We start from the raw sequence: 20,943 nt of genomic DNA, 5'->3' as shown, positions 1-20,943 counted from the left end.
ATATAAATATTTTTAAATAGTACTCTTAATTCAAACCTAATTTGTTTAATTATTTTCCCGAATATTACAATTTTGACCTGATTTTGACCCACTTAAAATATTTAGAGTTTTTTTTTGTTTTCATTTTAGTGTTTCAATATTGACATCCTTTTTTTTAGGTCTATATTATATTTTAAGCTTTTCGTTTATAAGTTTTTCATTTTATATTTACTATGAAAAATAAGAACAAATTCAATGATTAAGTTCTTGTTATACTTATTGATTTGACTAGAAATTAACTTGTTTAATTAAATGGGTTATATATGTTTGTTTCAGATTACAAATTTTGACTCTAACCTAGCCCATTTAATTATAAATATATCAGATCCGGTCAATCCATTTAGTTAATTAGGTTAAAAGTTTCAACCTAAACTCACTTATTTCGAATTTGGTTTAAATTGAATTTTGTCGAGCCTAGTTTTAGATATGTGCAATATGTGGGACCAAACATAATCCCAAAGTAAGCTGCTCACAAATATTAAATGACGTAAAATTTGTTAAAGTGTATAAGATAAAATAGATAGTAGAAGTTGTTGATATTAAGATATAGCCTATAAGTGTTATAAATATTTGTTAGTCTTTGATCGTCTCATATTATATATCTTGTATAATTATAATAACAATTCAGCGATTCCAATTGGTCGCCTGAATCAATCCAAATCAATAGTGATGTTTGAGTTTGCACCAAACGTACATGCTTTGCTTTCAAGTAATCTCCAAAGAATATACTATCTGTATTCTAAGCTAAGCATGTACACGAGGTAAATCGTTCAAGGTTCGACGCCATTAACGTATTGATTTTATAAACGATTATACAGATGTACATGTTAGAGTATATAATATATTTTTGAAGGTCTCAATTATCATTTAAATTTTTGGTTGAATTGGTTTTTTGACATGATATTAGAAGCCACCATGACAAGAAACTATGGGTTCGAATCTAAACCACCCCTCATTTAAAGTGAAATATTTAACGTTAGGTATGAAGAGGGATTGTGTTGCATCTACACATCTAGTCTAAAGGGCTCTCGTATGAGGGGACGTTTTAGAGTCTATAACATATTTTGAGGCCTCAACCATAAGTTTAACCTTTTAGTTGAATTGGTTAATTCGTTTATGATATACTTGTTGAAGTTTCAATTAAAATTTTAACTTGATAACTATGTCTCAAATCACATGTATAAAGTATAATAATATATGTATAAATTATCTAGAAATCACAATCTATGATGCATAACGTGATTAATCTATATGAGACTGAACACTTCAAAGTGTACCGTGGTCTACCAATCTATTAATTGTCATTTATAGTGAGATTGATTATATCAACACTTACGGTACGCTCACATATATTAAATTACCCAGTCTTTTAAGAAATTATTTTTTTGAGAGAAGTCTTTTGGACTCAATTTATTAAAAGTTAAATCTAATCCATTAAAATTTAATATTATAATAATTTATGATATCGAATTGATCTCATATATGCTAGTCTAGAAAGATGAATGATTCACCATTGGCATTTAGAAATTGTCATATTTAATAGTTCTCTGTTGTTGTTTGTATCCATACGCATAAATCCTATTGCCCTAACACCGTTTATAAACGAAGGGACTATGTTAATATCAATAAGGAAGCCTATACTCTCTTTTATTACCCGGCCTACTAAACCTATTAGAGCCCATTTTCATAATTGATACTAAATAGGTAATATAAATAATTTGTACTTTTGTAAATTATAGTATGATTTTTTTTTTTGAAATGTACCTTATCATTTCTATAATAATGGATGATAATGTATAATTGCATCATTATTTAAAAATTATATTAATACATTAATATTTTCTCCGTTCTGAAAAACTCGCTATATTGCGGTTATTAACACTATTTATTATTCAAGGTTATTTTGAATATTAAGGCTAATGTGTAAAAAAAAATATAGTCAATTGGGATTTTGTTTGAATCGTCTAATCTTATATTTTCATAATATTAACATTTTATAATTTTTAGATGTGTATAGTTTAATATATAAATGATCAGAATAAAGTATTGGATTGTATAAAAAGTCAAATGTAGTAAATATAGTGGAGTGGAGGAAGTACATATGTATCAGTACTAACAACTCCAAAAATTCCTGATCAATCACCATGATTTGTAAATCACCACAAAAGACAAAAATAAATACCAATAAAGTAAACAAAATAAAAAAGATAAATTAAAATCCTAAAATTCCTAAACCATCAAATTCATCCACATAAAAATAATTTGTCGATATTACTAATCAGTGTTATTCACCTAGATTATCTCCTAACAACTCCATGTAACCATACAAATCTCCATATGTCAAAGCATAGTAGGTCTGATATCATTGACATTAAATGTTAGTCAACATCCGTTTACTAAATTAAACACATTTTAAAAATTTCTAACACGTCATTGATAATCAACGCATAACAAAGTCCAATTCTTATTAAAATAGAAAATACTACCTGTTATTCCATATAAATATCCTTTTAAACTTTTAATTCATAATCATTTTTAAATTATATTTATTTAATTATAAGCTATAACATAGTTATATTAGATTTTTTTATCCATCATTACAAAAATTATTAATATTAAATTTTTATAGTTTTTAAATATATACTGATAAATTGGTGTATGTGCTCAGTCAAACAAAAAAAACTTAGGTTGAATAGAGGGAAATAATACATATTAACACAACTCTCTTTGTTAACATGGTACAACTATATATTCTACTAAATAAATTACAAATCAATTAATCATAGCACATGAATTAAATTAAATAATACATTTTTTTAATGAAATAAAATCAAAACAAATAATATTTGTTTTTACAACATATCAAAAACGATCCACTTCACATTTTATGCTTTGAGAAGTCTTCCCAGAAGCTAAACTAATTAACACAGGCGTACAAATAATCCTCAAAATATATTTCTTATGCTTCCACCTTTTAACCTCATATCTAACCGCAGCCCGAACCCGAACTTCAAAACCCAACTGTCCGGCCCGTGTCTCATTCTTAATACTTCCAACCATACCCGGGTCCAAGATTTTAACTTTTCGGGCTATGGGCTGTGCTGTAAAAATAATATCATCTCCATGAGATTGGGTATACGGGCCCAATGTATCATAAGCTAAGGTGAATCCACTATGGTACACTGAGACAACGATAACATTGTAGTCAATCCTGTACTTAGGATCACGATTGTGAGATCGGACGACTAAGGTGAAATTAGCGTTGAATTGATTATTTGTAGTGAAATTGTAGCCGTTGATTTCGGCTTGATCAAGAGAGAATGTAGGTGATTTCATCTTATCTGCTAACCAGGCAATGAAAACTGCTACACCTCCTAAAATTAGAAAGGCTATGACAGAACACATAATCATTGATTTTGCCATATTTGTTACCTTTTGTTTCTGCTAGAGTTCTTTAAAACAGATCCGATAATTCGATATTCACCTGATCTTGTAACCAAATTCGATTTGACCCAATTTAAAAATGGGTTTACAATTATGTAAAAACCAATACAGACACAAAATCCGAATTTTAAACTGACCCGAAACCAACTCAATGATCCGAATGAAGACCTCGAGTTTCTGCTCGCAAGAGAATCTCTACAGATAAAAAAATAAAAGAAATTAATCTTTTCGCAAATAGCGAAAATCAAACTTGTATTATCGTTGTTTAGATAATGGCATGATGCTTTAGTGGTGGAATTAGTATATAAATGAAGATGAAGGAGAAAAAAAGATTAAGAGGAAATGGTTATGAAAATGTGTGGAAACTTGGGTTTTTAGTATAAGTTAATTGTCAACTCAAATGCAAAAGCATAGAAAGGAAGCATTTGAATTGGTCATAGGAAAGTTTGTTAGTTTTTCACATGATTGAAGGAACATGAGCTTGGGAATAGAAAATGAACATAATATTTTATTTAGGGTTTGTGTGTATTATTATTGGTGAGATCTAGTTAAACTTGGAGACTCACATGACTAGTGAGTATAAGTCCAAAATTGTATATTAGGAAGTAAATTTTAATTGTGTCAATTTTGACACCTACTACTTATAAGTTTACGAGTTTTAATTATAAAAATCTTAATTATAAGAGCGGATTCATAAAAAAACATAATTAATATCACTAAAAAAATTAAATTGAACAACATTTTAATTAAAGAAATTGTCTATGCTAAGATTTCTTATTTTGAAATCTGCACATAATATAATCATTTTGAAAATTTTGAAACAAATCAATTAAAAAATAATAAGTTACTATTATATCATTCAAAAACACATTAAATAGTTTTCTGGTTTTTATTCTTTTACCTTTATTGATTATATTATATATAGTTCATTGAAATATTTAGCTAGAACATATCAAGATATCCCTAAAGTACTATATTATAGTGGGATATATAAACTTTATGTTAAGTGTCCAAGTACTTGGAAAGACAAAGCAAGAACAAACAAAATGCAAGCTTAGAAGAGTCGTGCTCGTTCAAGCACACAAGATGCTCGTTCAAGTATAGGAGCAGCCGTTTTAATATCTTTTGTGCTCATTTGAGCACTTTATAACAACATTAGACAATAGCTATAATCTTTGTCTTTGGAGGTGTGCTCGTTCGTGCTCGAACAAGCTACAACATTGATCAATGGGGCTTTCACTAAGTAATGCCCTATTTCATAAGTGGGTGTTATATTAACAAATGTTTGTCCCCAAAAAGAAGATCGAGGTTTATCTTGTTTTGAGGTTTGATTTGTTTTAGAGACCCCTAACTATGAGATTTTCATCAAATTGGTCAAATAAGAACAAGACACAATCTTCATGGGACATGTACAATAAGAACAAGATCCCTACATTTGTGTTCTTAAATCCTCAATCTTTTGAGATTAAGGCTTTATTCATTTTATTGGACTCATAAAGCTTCAACTGGCGCCATTCATGCAAATCCACGTTAGTTAAATTTTTGCCTATAAGGATTCCAGTCCAATCCAAGATCAAGCAAGACCCAATCTTTCTATCAAATTGGGCGTACATCATAGAAACGCATGAAGACCCCCTTAAGGTCTCATTTCCCAACTTTAGCTAGTTATTAAGTTGATTTAATTGTTTTTCATGTGGTTAGATTTTAGAATTTTATTTTATGTGTGTGTGTGTGTGTGTGTGTGTGTGTGTGTGTGTGTGTGTGTGTGTGTGTGTGTGTGTGTGTGTGTGTGTGTGTGTGTGTGTGTGTGTGTGTGTGTGTGTGTGTGTGCGTGCGTGTGCGCGCGCGCGCGCGTGTGTGTGTGTGTGACATTATCAATAAAATTTGACTTTAAGCAATTAAAAAAATTTATAGAGAAAAAAAATCTATAGAGAAAAAAAATCAAGGAATAATTTAAAAAACAAATTCAAGATCGAAGAACTAAATGCTCTTAAATTTAGCTTTAAAAAAAGATTTGATACATTAGTCATATCAATAAAGAGCATTTTCTTTTCATGGGAGCTCATTTGCTTAGAACTCCACAGTTAAGCGTGTTGGTGGGGAGAAATCTTACGATGGATGACTTTCTGGGAAGTTTTCTCAGGTGCGCATGAGTGAGGGCAAAGTGCGCTGGAAAGGCTTGTTTTGGTCTATGGGGCCAGTCTACTGTTTTCATAAGTAGTCATCGGCGGCCCGAGGGGCCGGGGTGTTACAAATGGTGTCAGAGCAACCCTGCGACCGTGGCTGATTATGTTTTCAGTGCACCTAGTGAGGGAAAAGTTCCTGAAACTATGGTCCAACGAGGACGTTGTATTCCTAAGCGGGGGTGAGTGTGATACCCCAGATTTAGCTTTAAAAAAAGATTTGATATACTACTCATATCAACAAGGTGCATCTTCTTTTCACGGGAGCCTATTTGCTAAGAACTCCACAATTAAGCGTGTTTGGTGGGGAGAAATCTTAGGATGGATGACAACCTGGGAAGTTTTCTTGGGTGCACACGAGTGATGCCAAAGTGCGCTGGAAAGACTTATCTTGGTTTATGGGGCCAGTCTACAGTCTCATGAGTAGTCTCCGACGGTCCGAGGAACCAAGGTATTAAAATTTTTGAAATTTACCTTTAAAGATTCAATCTTACCACCCAAAAACCAGAAAACATATTCCTACATCCCTTACCTAGCATCGATTCAGAGCTCATTAGAAAGCTTCGAACTGTTAACTTTATCATATAAAATTATATCGCTAATATGATTCTTTATAATTTTTTAAGAGGAGAATATTAAAATCATGTGAAAAGATTGAATTTTTGGTCATCACTTTATGTTAACATTCTTTGTGTAGATAAACTTAATTAATATCCACAACATTTTTTAGGTTAATAATTTCATCACAATTTCGGTTCATGGCCATAATTTTCTAACTTGTTAGCTAATAACTAGAGTCAAAACTCGCCCTCATTATGGAAGTTGACTAAAAATGCCAATGAATTAGGTACCTATACAACAAGTCGTTTGGAAACCACCATAATTCACATCCAATTTGATAGCGTAAGTCTTAGGTCTTGTAGAATGGAGATGGAGATAAAAATTTGACCTTTAATGGTTCATAAAAAAGCTTAGAGATGTTACTTGAACAAGCTATGTTTTGTGCGACCTAAGTGTATCACCCTAAATTCGCTCGATCCACGTTGTCTATGAAGGTTGTAGATTAGTCTTATATACCAGCTAAGTCATTTTCGATGTATTATGTCCTCACTTGAGCGCATCTTAAGAATGTCTCAAAAAGTCAACTATCCTTAGACGTTCACAACAGTAATGTTTAATTTTCGAATCTAGACACACAACAACAAAATAAGAAGTTTTTAGACCCTTATATTTAGACGCATAAGCAACTGTCTAAAAAAATACGATGTTTTTCCACAGTTTATTTTTGACGGTTAAAAGTGTCGAAGAAAAACTAGAAAAAGCATCTAAATTACCAAAACATTGACCGGTTATATTTCCCTCCTTTTAAAATTAAAAAACGAATTTAGAAATTCAGAGATAAAAAAAAGCGCCACCCATTTCCCTCACAACCCTAATTCTGTTGGACATCTTCTGTTCATTTCACTCTTGAACCTGTTTCATCCCATCGACGAATTCACGATGTAGAATCTGTTTCATCTTCCCCAGTCTGCAGATTTCTTATCGCGTGTTCTCCTCCTCTCTTAGTTATCTTTGAAAATTAGGGTTTTGTTAAGGAAAATTAGGGTCAATCAACAACAACAATGGCAAATTCTCCCAGGTCTTCCTCTGTTCTGAGGAATATGAAGTTGCATGTGGTATCAGTTTTCCATTCTAATCTGATTGATGCTTTTTGCTATGGCTGGTTGCTCACTCGCACGTCATTCCATTACTTCCAGGTTCTTTATTATTTCTTTTTTTTCTTTCTCATTTTTTCTTTTCTTTTCTTTTCATGTTCTTCAACCCTAATCTGATTTTGATTTCGTTTTCTTTTCATGTTATTCATTTCATTTTCTTTATTCATGTTCTTTGATTTTCTTTTGTTCGAATTCTTAATTTCCAGTCAGCCTTTGTTTTTGTACGAATGCTTTCTACTATTTTGTTTTGTTCGAATTTCCAGTTAGACTTACTGTCAGATAGTATACGTTAGTGATTTTTTGAATTGCTACCTTATTAAATATAGATACTAAGTAGTAGACTATGATTTTGTGAAAGGATTAATTTGATTCTTTCTTAGAAATGAGTATTGTAAGATATCTGATCTTGGCTCGTTCCAACACTTTCAGATATTTTCTAGTGAATAGGTTTTAAAATCCTTTTTAGGAGGCATAGATTCTGATCAATTAGGAAGTGTGTAAGTGTTTTAAGTGCTCTTTTATATGGAAAATGATAAAAAAATAAACATAGTCATTATAAAACTTGCTATTTCTTCAAAATATGTAGAATTGTCCGATCCTATGATTCGATCCTACGATCTGATCCCACCAGTTGATTTCGATCCTACGTAAAATTGTTTTTTAAACTTTACTGGACTAATAGTAATTTAATCAATGGTTAAGTCTGTTCTGATTTTTGCTGCTTATTTTGTTGTATGTGTCAGAAAGAATATATTATTGTTGTTGCTATTACTTATCTTCTTGATGTGCTACTGCTGTTGTGAGGAGTTGTTGCGGGCTATCGATGTGTAATAGCTTTTGCGAGGAGCTGCTACGGGCTGTCGTTGTGTAGTTGTTGGGAGGAGCTGTTATTGCAAGGAGCTGCTGTGCAGCTGCTGTTGCGAGGAGCTGCTGCCTCTGTCTTTTCTTTAATAGTAAGTATATTATACTTCACATAAGTTGTTGGCAGAGAATTTCAAAGTGTCTTTCAGACAATATAATACTTCACATAAGTTGATTTGGGTTATTTGTCACTTGAATTTAGGGTCTTTGGCTACTGATTCAAAGTCACTTGAAATAGATACCAAAAACAGTAAGCTTTGGAGCAGATAATCTATTTCATTCACTTCTTTTTCTATTTTCTTATGCTTGTATGTATTTTTCACTATGTTTTTAATATTGATAATAAAAGACACTTAAACTATCCGTCTACCGTACCCAATTCAACAAAATGGATGAATCGGGTCATTACACAAAAGGCCATAATGAAATTTATATTCTTAAACAAGCTTTGCATAATATATAACTGAAAACACATAAATAATGTAGTTTTGAAAGTTCTCTTAGAGGACTTAGTCAATTATAATTTGGCTTTTGTTAGGATCTCTGGAATAAAATTGTCAGGATCCTAAACATCTCATAATGTTTTTAAATGTGTTTTTTAATCTTTAAACTATAAGTGCAAAAAATAAAGAAGACAAAACACAATGATTTAGGATGTTCAACTTAAGCCTACGGCTGTCTCCTTATATTGTTCATTGCTATTGGTTTTTTTTACGGTCTTTCTTCGCAACCTTCTTTGAAAGGGTATGGTATACCGTCTTTCCTTTCTTACTTAATATGTTATCCAAAAATATTAAGTATTACAGTTAGATTTTCTTCCTGATTGCAAAGTTACTATGAATGTGATTTAGATGTCAATGATACAATTAATATTTTAGCATTTCTCATAATAAAATCCACGTCCCCAAGTCTCTCTTTGACCTGGTTAAATGTTTTTGTCTTTCTGGTGAAAGAGTTATTTATTTTTATTGTCTGTTGAGATTTTAAGTTTTTACTCAGATCTTTCATATCTGTGACTGTGGTTCAAAACCCTTAAGTAGATTAGTAGTTTATGCAAGAATGACTCAACTCTTGTCACAGACTAACAGACTTTATTCGTTTCATTATATCTGCAACTAATAGTCACATCTTCTCACACATGTCTGTATTACTCTATCACTTGCAATTATTTTAAAGAGAAAATTCTAACAAACTACCTATTCTATACATGAATTTGCAAAAAACTACCTTATGTAATGCTTTTGTTTGCAAAAGACTACCTCTTAACGGATATGAGAGTTTGACCGTTCAAATTAACGTTTGACTCTCACGTGTGACGCACGTGACCCATTAATATTTGAACCTTCTTCATTGCTGCTTTTCAATTCAGTACTGTTCTTCTTCCCATTTCATTCCTCTTCTTCGAAAAAACCCTAATTTTCTCTCCTTCCTCTTCGAAAAACCCTAAATTAATCAGTAATGTCTTCTTCTTCTTCAACGCAAAACTCGATACCTGAAAGATGTGGGTGTGGAGTTCCCTTTGCAAGGAGGGTTTCATGGACCAAGGAAAATCCAGGAAGAAGGTTTAAGACTTGCGTTTTTTATGATCCTGATACAAATTGGAGGGAATGCAAAAAGTTTAAATGGGTTGATCATCCTGAAATGGCTGTTTGGCAAAGAGAAGTGACGAACAAGCTTGTGGAGGAGAAGCGACAATTGGCAACCGAAATCAAGATTTTGACATCAAAGGTTTGTTGCTTGGAACATGAAAAGGAACAAGCAATTTCAGAAATTAAAAGGATTAAGAAGAAATGGATGAATGAGAGGAAGCATGGAAATCAGTTTACAAGCTTTGTATTAGGGTTTTTCGTTTGTTTTTTGTTACTGTTTCTTGTATTAATCAACGCTAGTATTTGAAGTTTAGGACCTATTTAAGATTAATTGTAACAGTGATTTGGGTATTGTAAATTGATCATGATGATTCAATGAATTAAGCTTTTATTTTTTCAATTTAATTTCTTTTGCAGGAACTGTAAATACACTTGTGTTTATGTAATGTGTATTGTGTTTGCTGTTTGCTATTTGTTGTTTTTGGCTATTTGGTGTGTTTGCTCTTTGCTGTGTCTTTGCTGTGTTTGACTAGTAGCTGTATGTTTGGTGTTTGCTGGGTTGTTTTTCTGTTTGCTGTGGTTGCTGTTTGTTTTGGTTTTGGAATGTTGTTTGTTTTGGAATGTTTGATAAGCTAATGAATGTTTGATAAGGCTAGTAGCTGTATCCAAGCATTCAGCAAGTTGCTGTCATACTCAATACTTTGCACTTTGCACTTTGCTGTTTGTTCATGCTGAATGTTTTCATTCAACACTTTGCTTACATTGATACATGCTGGTTTTCAATACATGCTTACATTGATACATGCTGGTTTTCATTACATGCTTACATTGATACAGCTGGTTTTCATTACATGCTTAACACAACCAGACTTCTTTAAACAAAATGATCTTAAACATACAGCAGCAACATTGATACAGTTATTATACTTGATCAGACATAAAGACATTCATCAACATACAGCATCAACATTGAGCATGAACAATGATGTTAAACAAAATGATCTTAATCATTCAGCAACTTAACCTTTTGTTGCTTTGATACATACATACAACACAGCACAACACATATAGCATGTAATGATTCAACTATTATACAGCATATACTGATTCAACTCATTCATTAGCCATTTGAATCAACTCATTCATTAGCCATTTGAATCAACTCATTCTTACTGAATCAACTCTGATCTGAACATCCTTCTACAGCTAGTTGAAGAATGATAGGCTACTTCTCAAAACACAGTGAAGTACATGCTTGTTGATCCACAATATATGTCTTACCATGCTTGTTCAAAACAGTACAAAATATTTGTCTTACATTAATTCAGCACATTAAATTCAAAGAAACAAATTACATTCTCAATTCAAATACAGCTCTATATTTGACTTTGTTGATCCACTATACATGAACCTAATTTCGGCTTCAGGAACCACTGCGTTCAAAGCTTCAATCAAACCCTACATTGTCAACACATTAGTATTCAGGAACCACTGCGTTCAAAGCTTCAATCAAACCCTACATTGTCAACACATTAGTATTAGGGTTAGAATATTAGTTACAATTCAAACAAATTATTGAAACCAAGTAATTACGATCATACCTTTTGCCTATCGCTCATGAACGTAAAATCTTCACATCCTGCTTGTACCCAACTACTTGATGAACTAACCGACTTTAGGTCTTCTACAAGGAGATTTAGAAACCAAGTCCAAGTTTCTACGTTTTCTGTTTCGACGACAGCCCATGCAACGGGGAAGATGTTATTGTTCCCATCCTTACCTACAGCGGTAAGCAAAACCCCAGGGAATTGTCCCTTCAAATGTGCACCATCAACACATATAATAGGCCTACAGCCAGCAACAAAACCCTCCTTACATGCTGGCAAACATATGTACATCCTTTGAAACAAGGGTGGAGGTGTGTCTATTCCGATGCATTTCACGATTGCAGTGCTTCCAGGGTTAAACCTCCTTATTGCTTCCGCATAATCCCACACCCTGCTATACTCTTCACTAGCATCACCAACTAACATTTTCTTTGCAATTCTTTTAGCCATGTAACACTTAGAGTACTTCACTTCACAACCTAACTCCCTGTTTACCCGTTTCTTAAATGCCTTTAATTCCCAATTTGGATTTTCCCTCCAATCCTGAATGTATTTCTCAGCTAAATACAAAGCAGTTACTTTGTTATTTTGGTGTTGGTGACCACAAGTGTGCTCGGGAAAATAACTCCTTATTTGAAGTGTCTCCTCATCTTTCAACTTCACAGCATGAACCTTAAAACAACACTTCTTATCCTTCCCACAAACACAGTTCACAATTCTAGCTTTCGATTTCACGCAATCGCATCTATTGTAGCAATACACAGTTATTCTATTTCTACCATTATGCAGGTAATAATAATTGTAACCACATTCAATAGCATGGTACCTTAACGCTTTTCTAAAGACATATGTAGAAGGAAACTTAAGGCCTAAAGACAAATTGATCTTACCCTTAAAATCAACCTCAGGATTGAATGTAGGATAGCTTGCTATACCTTCATCATCAACATTCAATGCACTCAAATCAACATCATCATACTCCAGTTCATCATCATTAACGTATATGTCTCTATTGTTTTCCTCATCAACCTCCTTATCTACTAACAATCTAATTTCATCATCACCTATAAACACATCATCGAGACCATAAACTACATTTTCTGCAAACAAATCAGAATCATGCTCATATTCATCCTCATGACCGCAACTGTAATCATCATCACTACTATCCTCAAAATCAGAAAGTTGTTGCTGTAGGGTTAAACCTCTCTCAATTGGTGTAAGCTTTAGGGTTGAAATAGCATCTGAGTTATTTGTTTTAGATCTAGGGTTAACACTTAAACATTCTTTATAACCCGTATATGTGTTTGGTGGTCCCATTTCCCCAACATCAACAACTATATTTGCTCTTTCCAGGTCATCCATAACCTCATGTGCCACATCATTTCTTTCAAGCTCCACCTCATCTGTCCTAACATTGACCAACTCATTTGCCAACTCAGAATGCTGCATTTTCGAAGAACTTCCTTTTTTCCAGATTTTCAATTTCTTCATTTTACTGATTTATCTAATTTTAGGAACCATTATACATTATTCTCACACAACAATAATCAATTAACAAATTACAAGATAAAAAGAGGAAATTAAATCCGAAAATAACAGCAGCCAAAGGAAGAAGGGAGCGAAATTAAAGACAAAATAAAATACAATAATGAAGAACAAAAACTTAATTGAGTAGTACTACATACCTTTAAAGGTTAGATGCTTCAGCTGGAAGATGTTTCAAGGAAGAAGGGAGGGAATTCAAGAACTTTGAGAATCGATTTTTTGGAAGAAGAAGAGGACAGGTATGGATCTTTCGAAGAGCAGCAGCGAAGAACAACGAAGAACAGTACTGAATTGAAAAGCAGCAATGAAGAAGATTCAAATATTAATGGGTCACGTGCGTCACACGTGAGAGTCAAACGTTAATTTGAACGGTCAAACTCTCATATCCGTTAAGAGGTAGTCTTTTGCAAACAAAAGCATTACATAAGGTAGTTTTTTGCAAAAAAAAATTAGAAAAGGTAGTTTTTTGCAAATTCATGTATAGAATAGGTAGTTTGTTAGAATTTTCTCTATTTTAAAACAGATGAAATAGAATATTTCTTTAGCATAAGTTGAATTATTTATTTTAAAACAGAATTAGATACATGGAAGAAATGGTTATGCTCTATCAGTAGGGTTGGCGAGTCCAATGATGCCAACGTCCTTGGATCTTTCTGGACAGCCCTTGGCTAGTGTTGATGTAGGTTGCGGAAGATCAATGGACATACTTTATATAGTCTCAAAATTCTCCAGTCGCTCAGCCTTATGACTATGGTGATGTGCAAGTTATTTTTGAAGATGTAATTCTTGTTTTTTTGATCAATAATTTTTTTGTGTTTAACATTTATGTTAATTGCACATCCAAACTACTAGTTTTTATACGCTTAAAGAGTTGATATTATTAATATTTTCGACGCTTTTAAGTGTCACAAAGCAATTAACAAGTACTTCAAACATGATAAGACGAAATGTTTCCAACGAGTAAAAGCGTGAAAAAGAGTATGTTTTTCTACACAACAAACCGTCGAAAAACAAACTTTAATGCTTTAAAATCTTTTTCTGTCGATAAACAATAGTTGAAAAGCTCCGTCCTTTTCTGTCGAAAATCCCCATGTTTTTTTAAGTGACAAATGACTTCCTACTAATTAAAAAGTTGCATTTTGTTGATGCGATTATAGTCAATGCTTTAAAATCTTTTTTCTTCTTGATGACAACTTAGAGAATTACACTAATGACATGTTTAGTTGTACGATCTCAATGGTGGTAAATGAAAATGATTTTTAGTATAAATTTTTATGAATTTTACTATGTCATTCCATGGTAATAATACTTTGATTATAAAAGTTTTTTTTTCAGAATTTTTTATTACAAACTAATATCAAATTTTTATATGGTAACGAATTGAAAATATTTTTGTGAAGAATATAATGAGATGATTGAAGTAAAATAACTATGACAATCAAATTTGTTAACATACTCATCAAAATTACTCTAAATTTTCATTATGATTCACACTATTTAATATCCGGGTCGTAAACATCACATGATTCACTCTGTATCCAATGTAGAGAGGAGATATAATACTTTAAAAAACATACAAAAAATTCATTTAATTATTTAACATTTCTAACAGACTTGACCCCAGTAAACAATTTTAATATAGCAACCATATATGCCCATTTTAACCAAAAAGCTTCCTTATCATTCTCAACCCTACAATACAACATACTGATACCAGTTATATTCAAAAGATCAAATTTCATAATGCCAAGACCTCCATTGTTTTTAAGGGAACTAACTGTATCCCGGTCAACACAATCAGGGTTATCAAGAATTTATCCATTGTTTCTTTGGTAACTTAGGATTTCCATGATTTATAGCATCCAAGATTCAATTAGAAGATCTCTAATATTCTTAGGCAAGTGCATATGTCTTTTACAACACAAAACCTTAAAGTGCATAAGTCTTGTATGATGTCGTCTTACCGAGAGATGTATCAATACAAGTAGCCATTAGTAAAAAAAACACAAAAAAAATGAAAAATGAATTTCCATTTATTCAAAATATTTTGAATACCCAACTGGACACAACTTTTTCCTAGGGTATAGGAAAATTTGATGCTTAAGTGATATCAAATCAAGTTTCAGTAAATAATTGAATTCATACATTAAAAGCACGTGTAATGATATTGACGCTTGAATTCACATAACACATTATAAAGTTTTCATTGATACTTAACAATTAATTTAAAATGTGAATTATAAATTATATATACTTTGTGAAAGGTTTCACCAAATATTAATTAACTTGAATTATCAAATTGTTTATGATGGTTAATTTCCAAGTTCTTAAGTGTTTGTTCAATCCCCTTGTATATTCATATCTAATGGAAAAGTCTACTTTTAACTTGAACTAGTGTAGAAAATCGTACAATATACGGTTTTTTTAGCATCGATATATATAAACATATGATATTAAAAAAATAAAGTCAAAGATATTATGCAGTAAAAACACTCCATTTTGAAAGTAATATGTATAAATTAACTCCGTAATATTGAAAATTGTCAACAATATATTATGCAAAATATTCTCTAATTTACTCAATCTAACTATAAATAAATACTAGTCAAAGATATTTTAATGGTTGAAATATTCGTTAAGATCAAATGCCATATCATTTTTCTTTAACCAATAAATGAGTTCCATTTAGCAAACCTTTCACGTTTCATAACATGCATTTGTAGGTCACATAATAATGTCTTTGTTCTCCATTATGCTCATGTATATAAATATAACATACTAAAATATAAGGTAAATAAACTTTTTAATGAAAATTTATTATTGAGTCAAACTTCAAATCTCACCTTGATGGAGGTGAGTTCGATCACCTCGTTGCTTACTCTTTGGCTTGCACATTTGAGAACGAAGTTGTGAGTGCGAAGAAGTATGTGAGCTTATGTTTTGGGTCAATTAATGAAGTGATTGATGGTGATGATTTGGGGTGTCTTAATGAAGCCAAGACACGAAGATCAGTGGACTGGGAAGACTGCTCAACTGTCCGAGCGTGTATGGCTCGGTGTGAAGAAGCACCATAGAGGACTTGTTAGTGCAAGAAGGGATTGATGATGCTCTTTAGAAGAGCAAGCTCACAACAATGGATGAAGGAAAGTGGGTGGCCATGAACAAGAAGGCGGCGAGCACCATTAGGCTTGCCATTGCACCCGAAATCAAGTATAACTACTTGATAGAGACCGACCCCGGTGTGTTGTTGGAGAAACTTCAAAAGGAGTATGCTTCGAAGTCTCTTACCTATAAATTATGCTTGAGATGGAAGTTGTGTCAAATCATGAAGGAGGATGATACAAGTATGCAAGATCACATCAACACATTTAATCAATTGGTGTGCCGATTGTTGAATGCTGATGAGAAGCTTTCCGATGAGGAGAAAGCCCTACTACTATTGGCTTCACTTCCTAAGAGCTATAAGAATATAGTTCAAACGTTGCTCCTTGGGAGGGAATCTATCACACTCGATCAAGCATTAGCGGCATTGAGGGAGAATGATAGGTTCATGGAGAGACATGATGGGGAAGACAAGAAGGGGAGTAGTGAGGTACTATTAATTGAGGGCTCAAGAGGGAGAGCAAAAGAAGGGTTATCAAGCAAGAGGGAAGTCTCAAAGGAGAAATGACTATAGTAACAAGGAGTGTTACTATTGTAAGAAGAAGGGGCACACTCAAATAATGTGCAAGGAGATGAAGGAAGACCTCAAGAAGATGAAGGACTTGAAGGTTGGTAGAAGAGATGGAGAAAGTAGTAGGAGTGCTGCTCTAGGCTTTTTGGATGATGATGACTATGATGGTGCGCTTCTTGTTGATGTGGGAGTGACTCGTAGTAAGGAATTGACTCTGGTTGCTCATTCCATATTTGTTGTGAGAAAGACAAATTTGCTAAGCTTAGCTATTGTGATGGTGGCCTTGTCACTTTGCCTGATGATGAAAAGGTGAAGGTGGAAGGTATTGGAGAGGTTGTGATTGTGACACATGATGGTGTCAAGAGAAGGCTAGGTGGTGTGAGGTATGTTCCTAAACTTGAGAGGAACCTCATATTACTTAGTAGATTGGAGTCGAAGGGATGCACCTTCAAAGCTAGTGGTGGGTTGTTGAAGGTCAATAAGGGGAGCATGGTGCTCATTAGAGGGAGAAGGAGTGAAAGCAACTTATATGTGTTACAAGTTGAAGGTGGTTGCCTAGGCCACATTGATGATGGTTGCAAGCCACCCAAGAAGGTGACATTTGAAGATGATGAGAGATTTGGGCTTGAGGGGGAGATTGTTGAGTCAAGCTCCAAATCTCACCTTGATGGAGGTGAGTTCGATCACCTCGTTGCTTACTCTTTGGCTTGCACGTTTGAGAACGAAGTTGTGAGTGCAAAGAAGTATGGGAGCTTATGTTTTGGGTCAATCAATGAAGTGATTGATGATGATAATTTGGGGTGTCTTAATGAAGCCAAGACACGAAGATCAGTGAACTGTGAAGACTGCTCGACTGTCCGAGCGTGTGTGGCTCAGTCGAGCAGATAGGCAGCAGTAGATCAGTGGATTTTGGATAATGGCTGGAAAGGTCGAGTGCCAGCTGCTCGGGTCGAGCGCGATACAACCACGAAAATAGAAGCCTTCTGTTTTATGTTCGTTTTTTTGGGCTTTTAAGCCTTTTGTCCTAGGTTTGTCTAATATGTTTTAGGGATATATAAGGAGTCTTTGAACATTAATAGGGCACTGTGAGGCATATACAAGAGAGTAAAATTAGGGTTCACACCATAAAAGTTCTTCCTCTTTGTATTTGCATGTTTGTGTGAAATTGAGTTAAATATTCCATCTTTATCTTGAGAGAGTGTTCTCAAGGATCGAAAAGGTGAGTCATTAATGTATTGTTGAGTATATTAATGATAAGATACTTGTTTTGAGGAGGAGGTATCCATATATACCTCATATTTCTTGTGTGTTTTGCTTCTTCCATTGTTGTGTTCTGTTTTTGTTGTTTTCTTTGCACTTGTTTTTGTTATTGTTTCTTCACCATTGTCAGAGCCCATTCACAACATTTATCAACTACACAAAATATAAAGACATAAACACACACGACTAACAAGAAAATTCTTCTTGAAATTTTAAACAATAATTCTAATTTTATAAAGTATAATCAAGATGAAACTTACACAAACTCCCATACCCTACAAACTTAACCTAATTTTTAAGATAATTAAAAAAAATTAAGTTCAAAGAGATGAAAAGAAAAAATAGAATTTTGAAAATCTTAAAAGTTGTTCCTCATAAACATCGAAATTTTCAACGTATATATGTATAACATCGATTTAATAAGCAAAAAAAAAAAAAGTAAAATTACCTTTATTAGAAAAAGTTATATTACGTTAATATCTTAGTGTAGAAAGCGTAATTCCTCAGTATATACATTCTGTAACATACCCAGAAACATTCATCATACAAATTTGAGTTGTTCCTTTGAATGTCCCTTCAGGATATAAGGCATTGAAGTTCCTTTATTGAAATTCAAATGCGCTTTTTATATTCGACATTAAAAAGATAGAAGAAATATATCATACCAACCATACTGTGGAATGGTTCCATGTATTCATGTTGGGATTGATCGGCTACAATTCTTCGATCATAAGCATCTAAAGTGGATACTTCATATGTTCCTCTTAACATATGATAGGAACACTCACTATTTAAATATGAGATGTTCTCCCTCACTAGATATCACAAGTTTTTTTTTATTTCTTTCTCAAACTAACATGCGTTCCTCCATCATTCATAATATGATCCTTTTTGTATGCCGTTCACTTATTAACTATCATAGAAAATTATGAGCATGTTGATGTTCAAATTTTCTTTAACCGCAAGTGCATGGTGTACGTGTAGATGCGGGTTGAATACAAGAAATTTAGGACAAGAAACTTGCTAATTTTGATTAATTATATTACTCAAAGAGAAAAATGTTTGGTTGGTTGTTTTCTAACAAACTACAAATGCAATAAGAAATATGGATTAAACTATATGATAAAGAGATCTAGGGTGTCGGGGATCCCCTAAAGTCTTGTATGATCAAATTCCCATTAATGTCTATGAAGTGTCAGATTAATTACATGGTTAAACATGATCTTGTTAATCTCAAACTCTCGCTCTGTTGATTAACTATTAGACTTAGACCCTACTAATTCAATTTTCACACACTAGTTCTATTGAATGAATTAATAAGAATTTAATTAAAATTTACCCTAAAGCAAAGTTGATCCTAATCTCACATGCTAGTTCTATTGACTAGTCCAACAAAGCATATTTGATTTAGGGTTATTGGCACAATTCAATCACTTTAATCCTAATTTCATAGACACATTCAATAATCAAATCATACTTGAATTATAGGTTCAAACCCTATTTATGGTGGAAACAATGAACACAAATCCTAGAATGAAATTAAGCATGATAAAAGATGATAATAATGAAATTTGCAAGGAAAAACAATAATGAAACTATGAAACACACAATTAAAGATCCAAGAGACAAAAATAGGAAGAACAATACTAATTTTATTAAATGATTTGATCATTGATAAAGAAAGATCAAACTATTAATGAAAAAGTAAATCAAAGACAAGAAATTAAAAGCTTATAAGAATTAAAATGGTGTTCAAATGGAGAGGGAGATGAAAGAGGAAGAAGGAGAAAAGGGTCATAGTCTCCCTCCTTATGCTCCTCAAAAGGAGGCTTAACCTAAATGCTCCTCATTAACCACTAAATAAACCCTAAGAAGTTAATTAAAATAAAGATAAAATAAAATAGTACACAATTAAAGTGACAAAAAAACGATGTCCGGAATCCAGAAGAAAAAGCCTTGTCGGCGTTCACATCTAGGACAAGCAAGCCGAGTCGACGTTTTTGTCTGACAATTTTAGTAAACTTCAAACGGTCGTCATTTTTCTTGCTCAGTTGTCAGAATTGGGCATATAATATACCGTTGGAAAGCTCTTAAAGTCTAGTTTCCAATGTCGCAAACCTTACATTAATGAGTGTAGAAACGGTTAGAGACGATTAGAGACAACAAGAGAGGGGGTGAATTGTTGTTTGATAAGTTTAAGTGTTTTTGCCCTGTTTTTGCGGAATTAAAACTTAAACTTGATGAGCAAAAGTAGAAAGAGACAACACAATCTTTACGTGTAAACCTTCTAGGCCTAAATACAAGAAAAAACCACGACCCCCCGGGATTTCAAATTCTCTACTATGTTTTAGACAATTAGTTACGATTACATAAAAAAAACAAACAAAACTAAGCCAACTTCCTTTTCTCCTTCTCCTCCTCCTTCTCTTTCTTTTTCTTCTTCTCTTTCTCCTTCTCTTACTTCACATGAAGCTTCTCTCTTCTCCCCTGGACTTTCCTAAGTCTAGTTACAACATTTTTCTTAAAAACCTTTTACAAAGGGCAAATTCCTAAGAATGAAATTAATGAGTTACACAAGAAAATATTTTAAGTTAATTGACAATTTTTAAAGCAAAAAAATTTCTTGTTTATTTTTTAATCTCACGTATGGACACACCTCAAAAAAACCTATTAAAGAAAAATGACTCCTTTTATATAGGAGTTCACGTAACTAGTAAAAGAAATAACTACCCACTACATCCTTAATCCTAAAATTAAGGAAGAGTAAGTGGAACTTGATTTGCAAGTAAAAAAACCACGGTTATCTATCTAAAATAGGTAAGTTAGTTTTTCTTAATTAAACCCATAACATAAGCCTATTTATGTGGAGAATAATAAGGAGAAGTTTTCTCCATCTTTTAAAAAAACCATTAATTGCTGTGGTTTTAGGCCATGATCGCAGCAAATACACATGTGCAGCTTCAATTGCTGCGGTTCGATCCATGCCCGCAGCAAATAGATCTTCCAATTGCTCCGGTTCTTTAT

General features: G+C 32.9%; 3 protein-coding genes across 8 annotated transcripts; 1 reads left to right on the top strand and 2 right to left on the bottom strand.

Annotated features, from left to right (window-relative positions):
• Positions 1-2,742: 2,742 nt before the first annotated feature.
• On the bottom strand, positions 2,743-3,873 carry LOC130821732 (uncharacterized protein At1g08160-like). Its single transcript, XM_057687519.1, has one exon. It carries the CDS (start codon positions 3,460-3,462, stop codon positions 2,902-2,904), a length of 561 nt encoding a protein of 186 aa, XP_057543502.1. The 5' UTR covers positions 3,463-3,873; the 3' UTR covers positions 2,743-2,901.
• Positions 3,874-7,031: 3,158 nt separating this feature from the next.
• LOC130824081 (uncharacterized) lies at positions 7,032-10,897 on the top strand. 6 transcript variants are annotated; one of them, XR_009046676.1, is made up of 3 exons: positions 7,040-8,334; positions 8,445-8,492; positions 9,699-10,414. XR_009046676.1 is itself a non-coding variant. In XM_057688966.1 (2 exons), exon 2 carries the CDS (start codon positions 9,701-9,703, stop codon positions 10,136-10,138), a length of 438 nt encoding a protein of 145 aa, XP_057544949.1. In that variant the 5' UTR covers positions 7,045-8,334; positions 9,699-9,700; the 3' UTR covers positions 10,139-10,382. The 6 variants fall into 6 exon arrangements, 1 of the variants encoding a protein (XP_057544949.1); XR_009046677.1 differs by lacking the exon at positions 8,445-8,492 and having other exon boundaries at positions 7,032-8,334; positions 9,742-10,897; XR_009046672.1 differs by having other exon boundaries at positions 7,032-8,334; positions 8,445-10,897.
• Positions 10,898-11,190: 293 nt separating this feature from the next.
• LOC130797526 (uncharacterized) lies at positions 11,191-12,890 on the bottom strand. The gene is made up of 5 exons (XM_057660166.1): positions 12,547-12,890; positions 12,102-12,396; positions 11,905-11,981; positions 11,433-11,844; positions 11,191-11,289 (listed from the first exon to the last, which is right to left on the bottom strand). Exons 1-5 carry the CDS (start codon positions 12,888-12,890, stop codon positions 11,191-11,193), a joined length of 1,227 nt encoding a protein of 408 aa, XP_057516149.1.
• Positions 12,891-20,943: the final 8,053 nt, after the last annotated feature.

The sequence above is a fragment of the Amaranthus tricolor genome, chromosome 1, assembly GCF_026212465.1.
Source record: "Amaranthus tricolor cultivar Red isolate AtriRed21 chromosome 1, ASM2621246v1, whole genome shotgun sequence".
NCBI lineage: Eukaryota > Viridiplantae > Streptophyta > Magnoliopsida > Caryophyllales > Amaranthaceae > Amaranthus > Amaranthus tricolor.
The sequence above is the reverse complement of the archived record's forward strand: the minus strand, read 5'-3'. Positions and strand labels throughout refer to the sequence as shown.

What these genes read in the sequence shown, in the direction of transcription:
- LOC130821732 (XM_057687519.1), bottom strand. Translation starts at nt 3,462, where the DNA reads ATGGCAAAATCAATGATTATGTGTTCTGTCATAGCCTTTCTAATTTTA.
- LOC130824081 (XM_057688966.1), top strand. Translation starts at nt 9,701, where the DNA reads ATGTCTTCTTCTTCTTCAACGCAAAACTCGATACCTGAAAGATGTGGG.
- LOC130797526 (XM_057660166.1), bottom strand. Translation starts at nt 12,890, where the DNA reads ATGCAGCATTCTGAGTTGGCAAATGAGTTGGTCAATGTTAGGACAGAT. An exon ending in GTTGTTTTAAGGTTCATGCT is followed by an intron (nt 11,982 to 12,101) that starts GTGAAGTTGAAA and finishes AAATACATTCAG; the next exon opens with GATTGGAGGGAAAATCCAAA. An exon ending in GAGTTAGGTTGTGAAGTGAA is followed by an intron (nt 11,845 to 11,904) that starts GTACTCTAAGTG and finishes TGGTGATGCTAG; the next exon opens with TGAAGAGTATAGCAGGGTGT.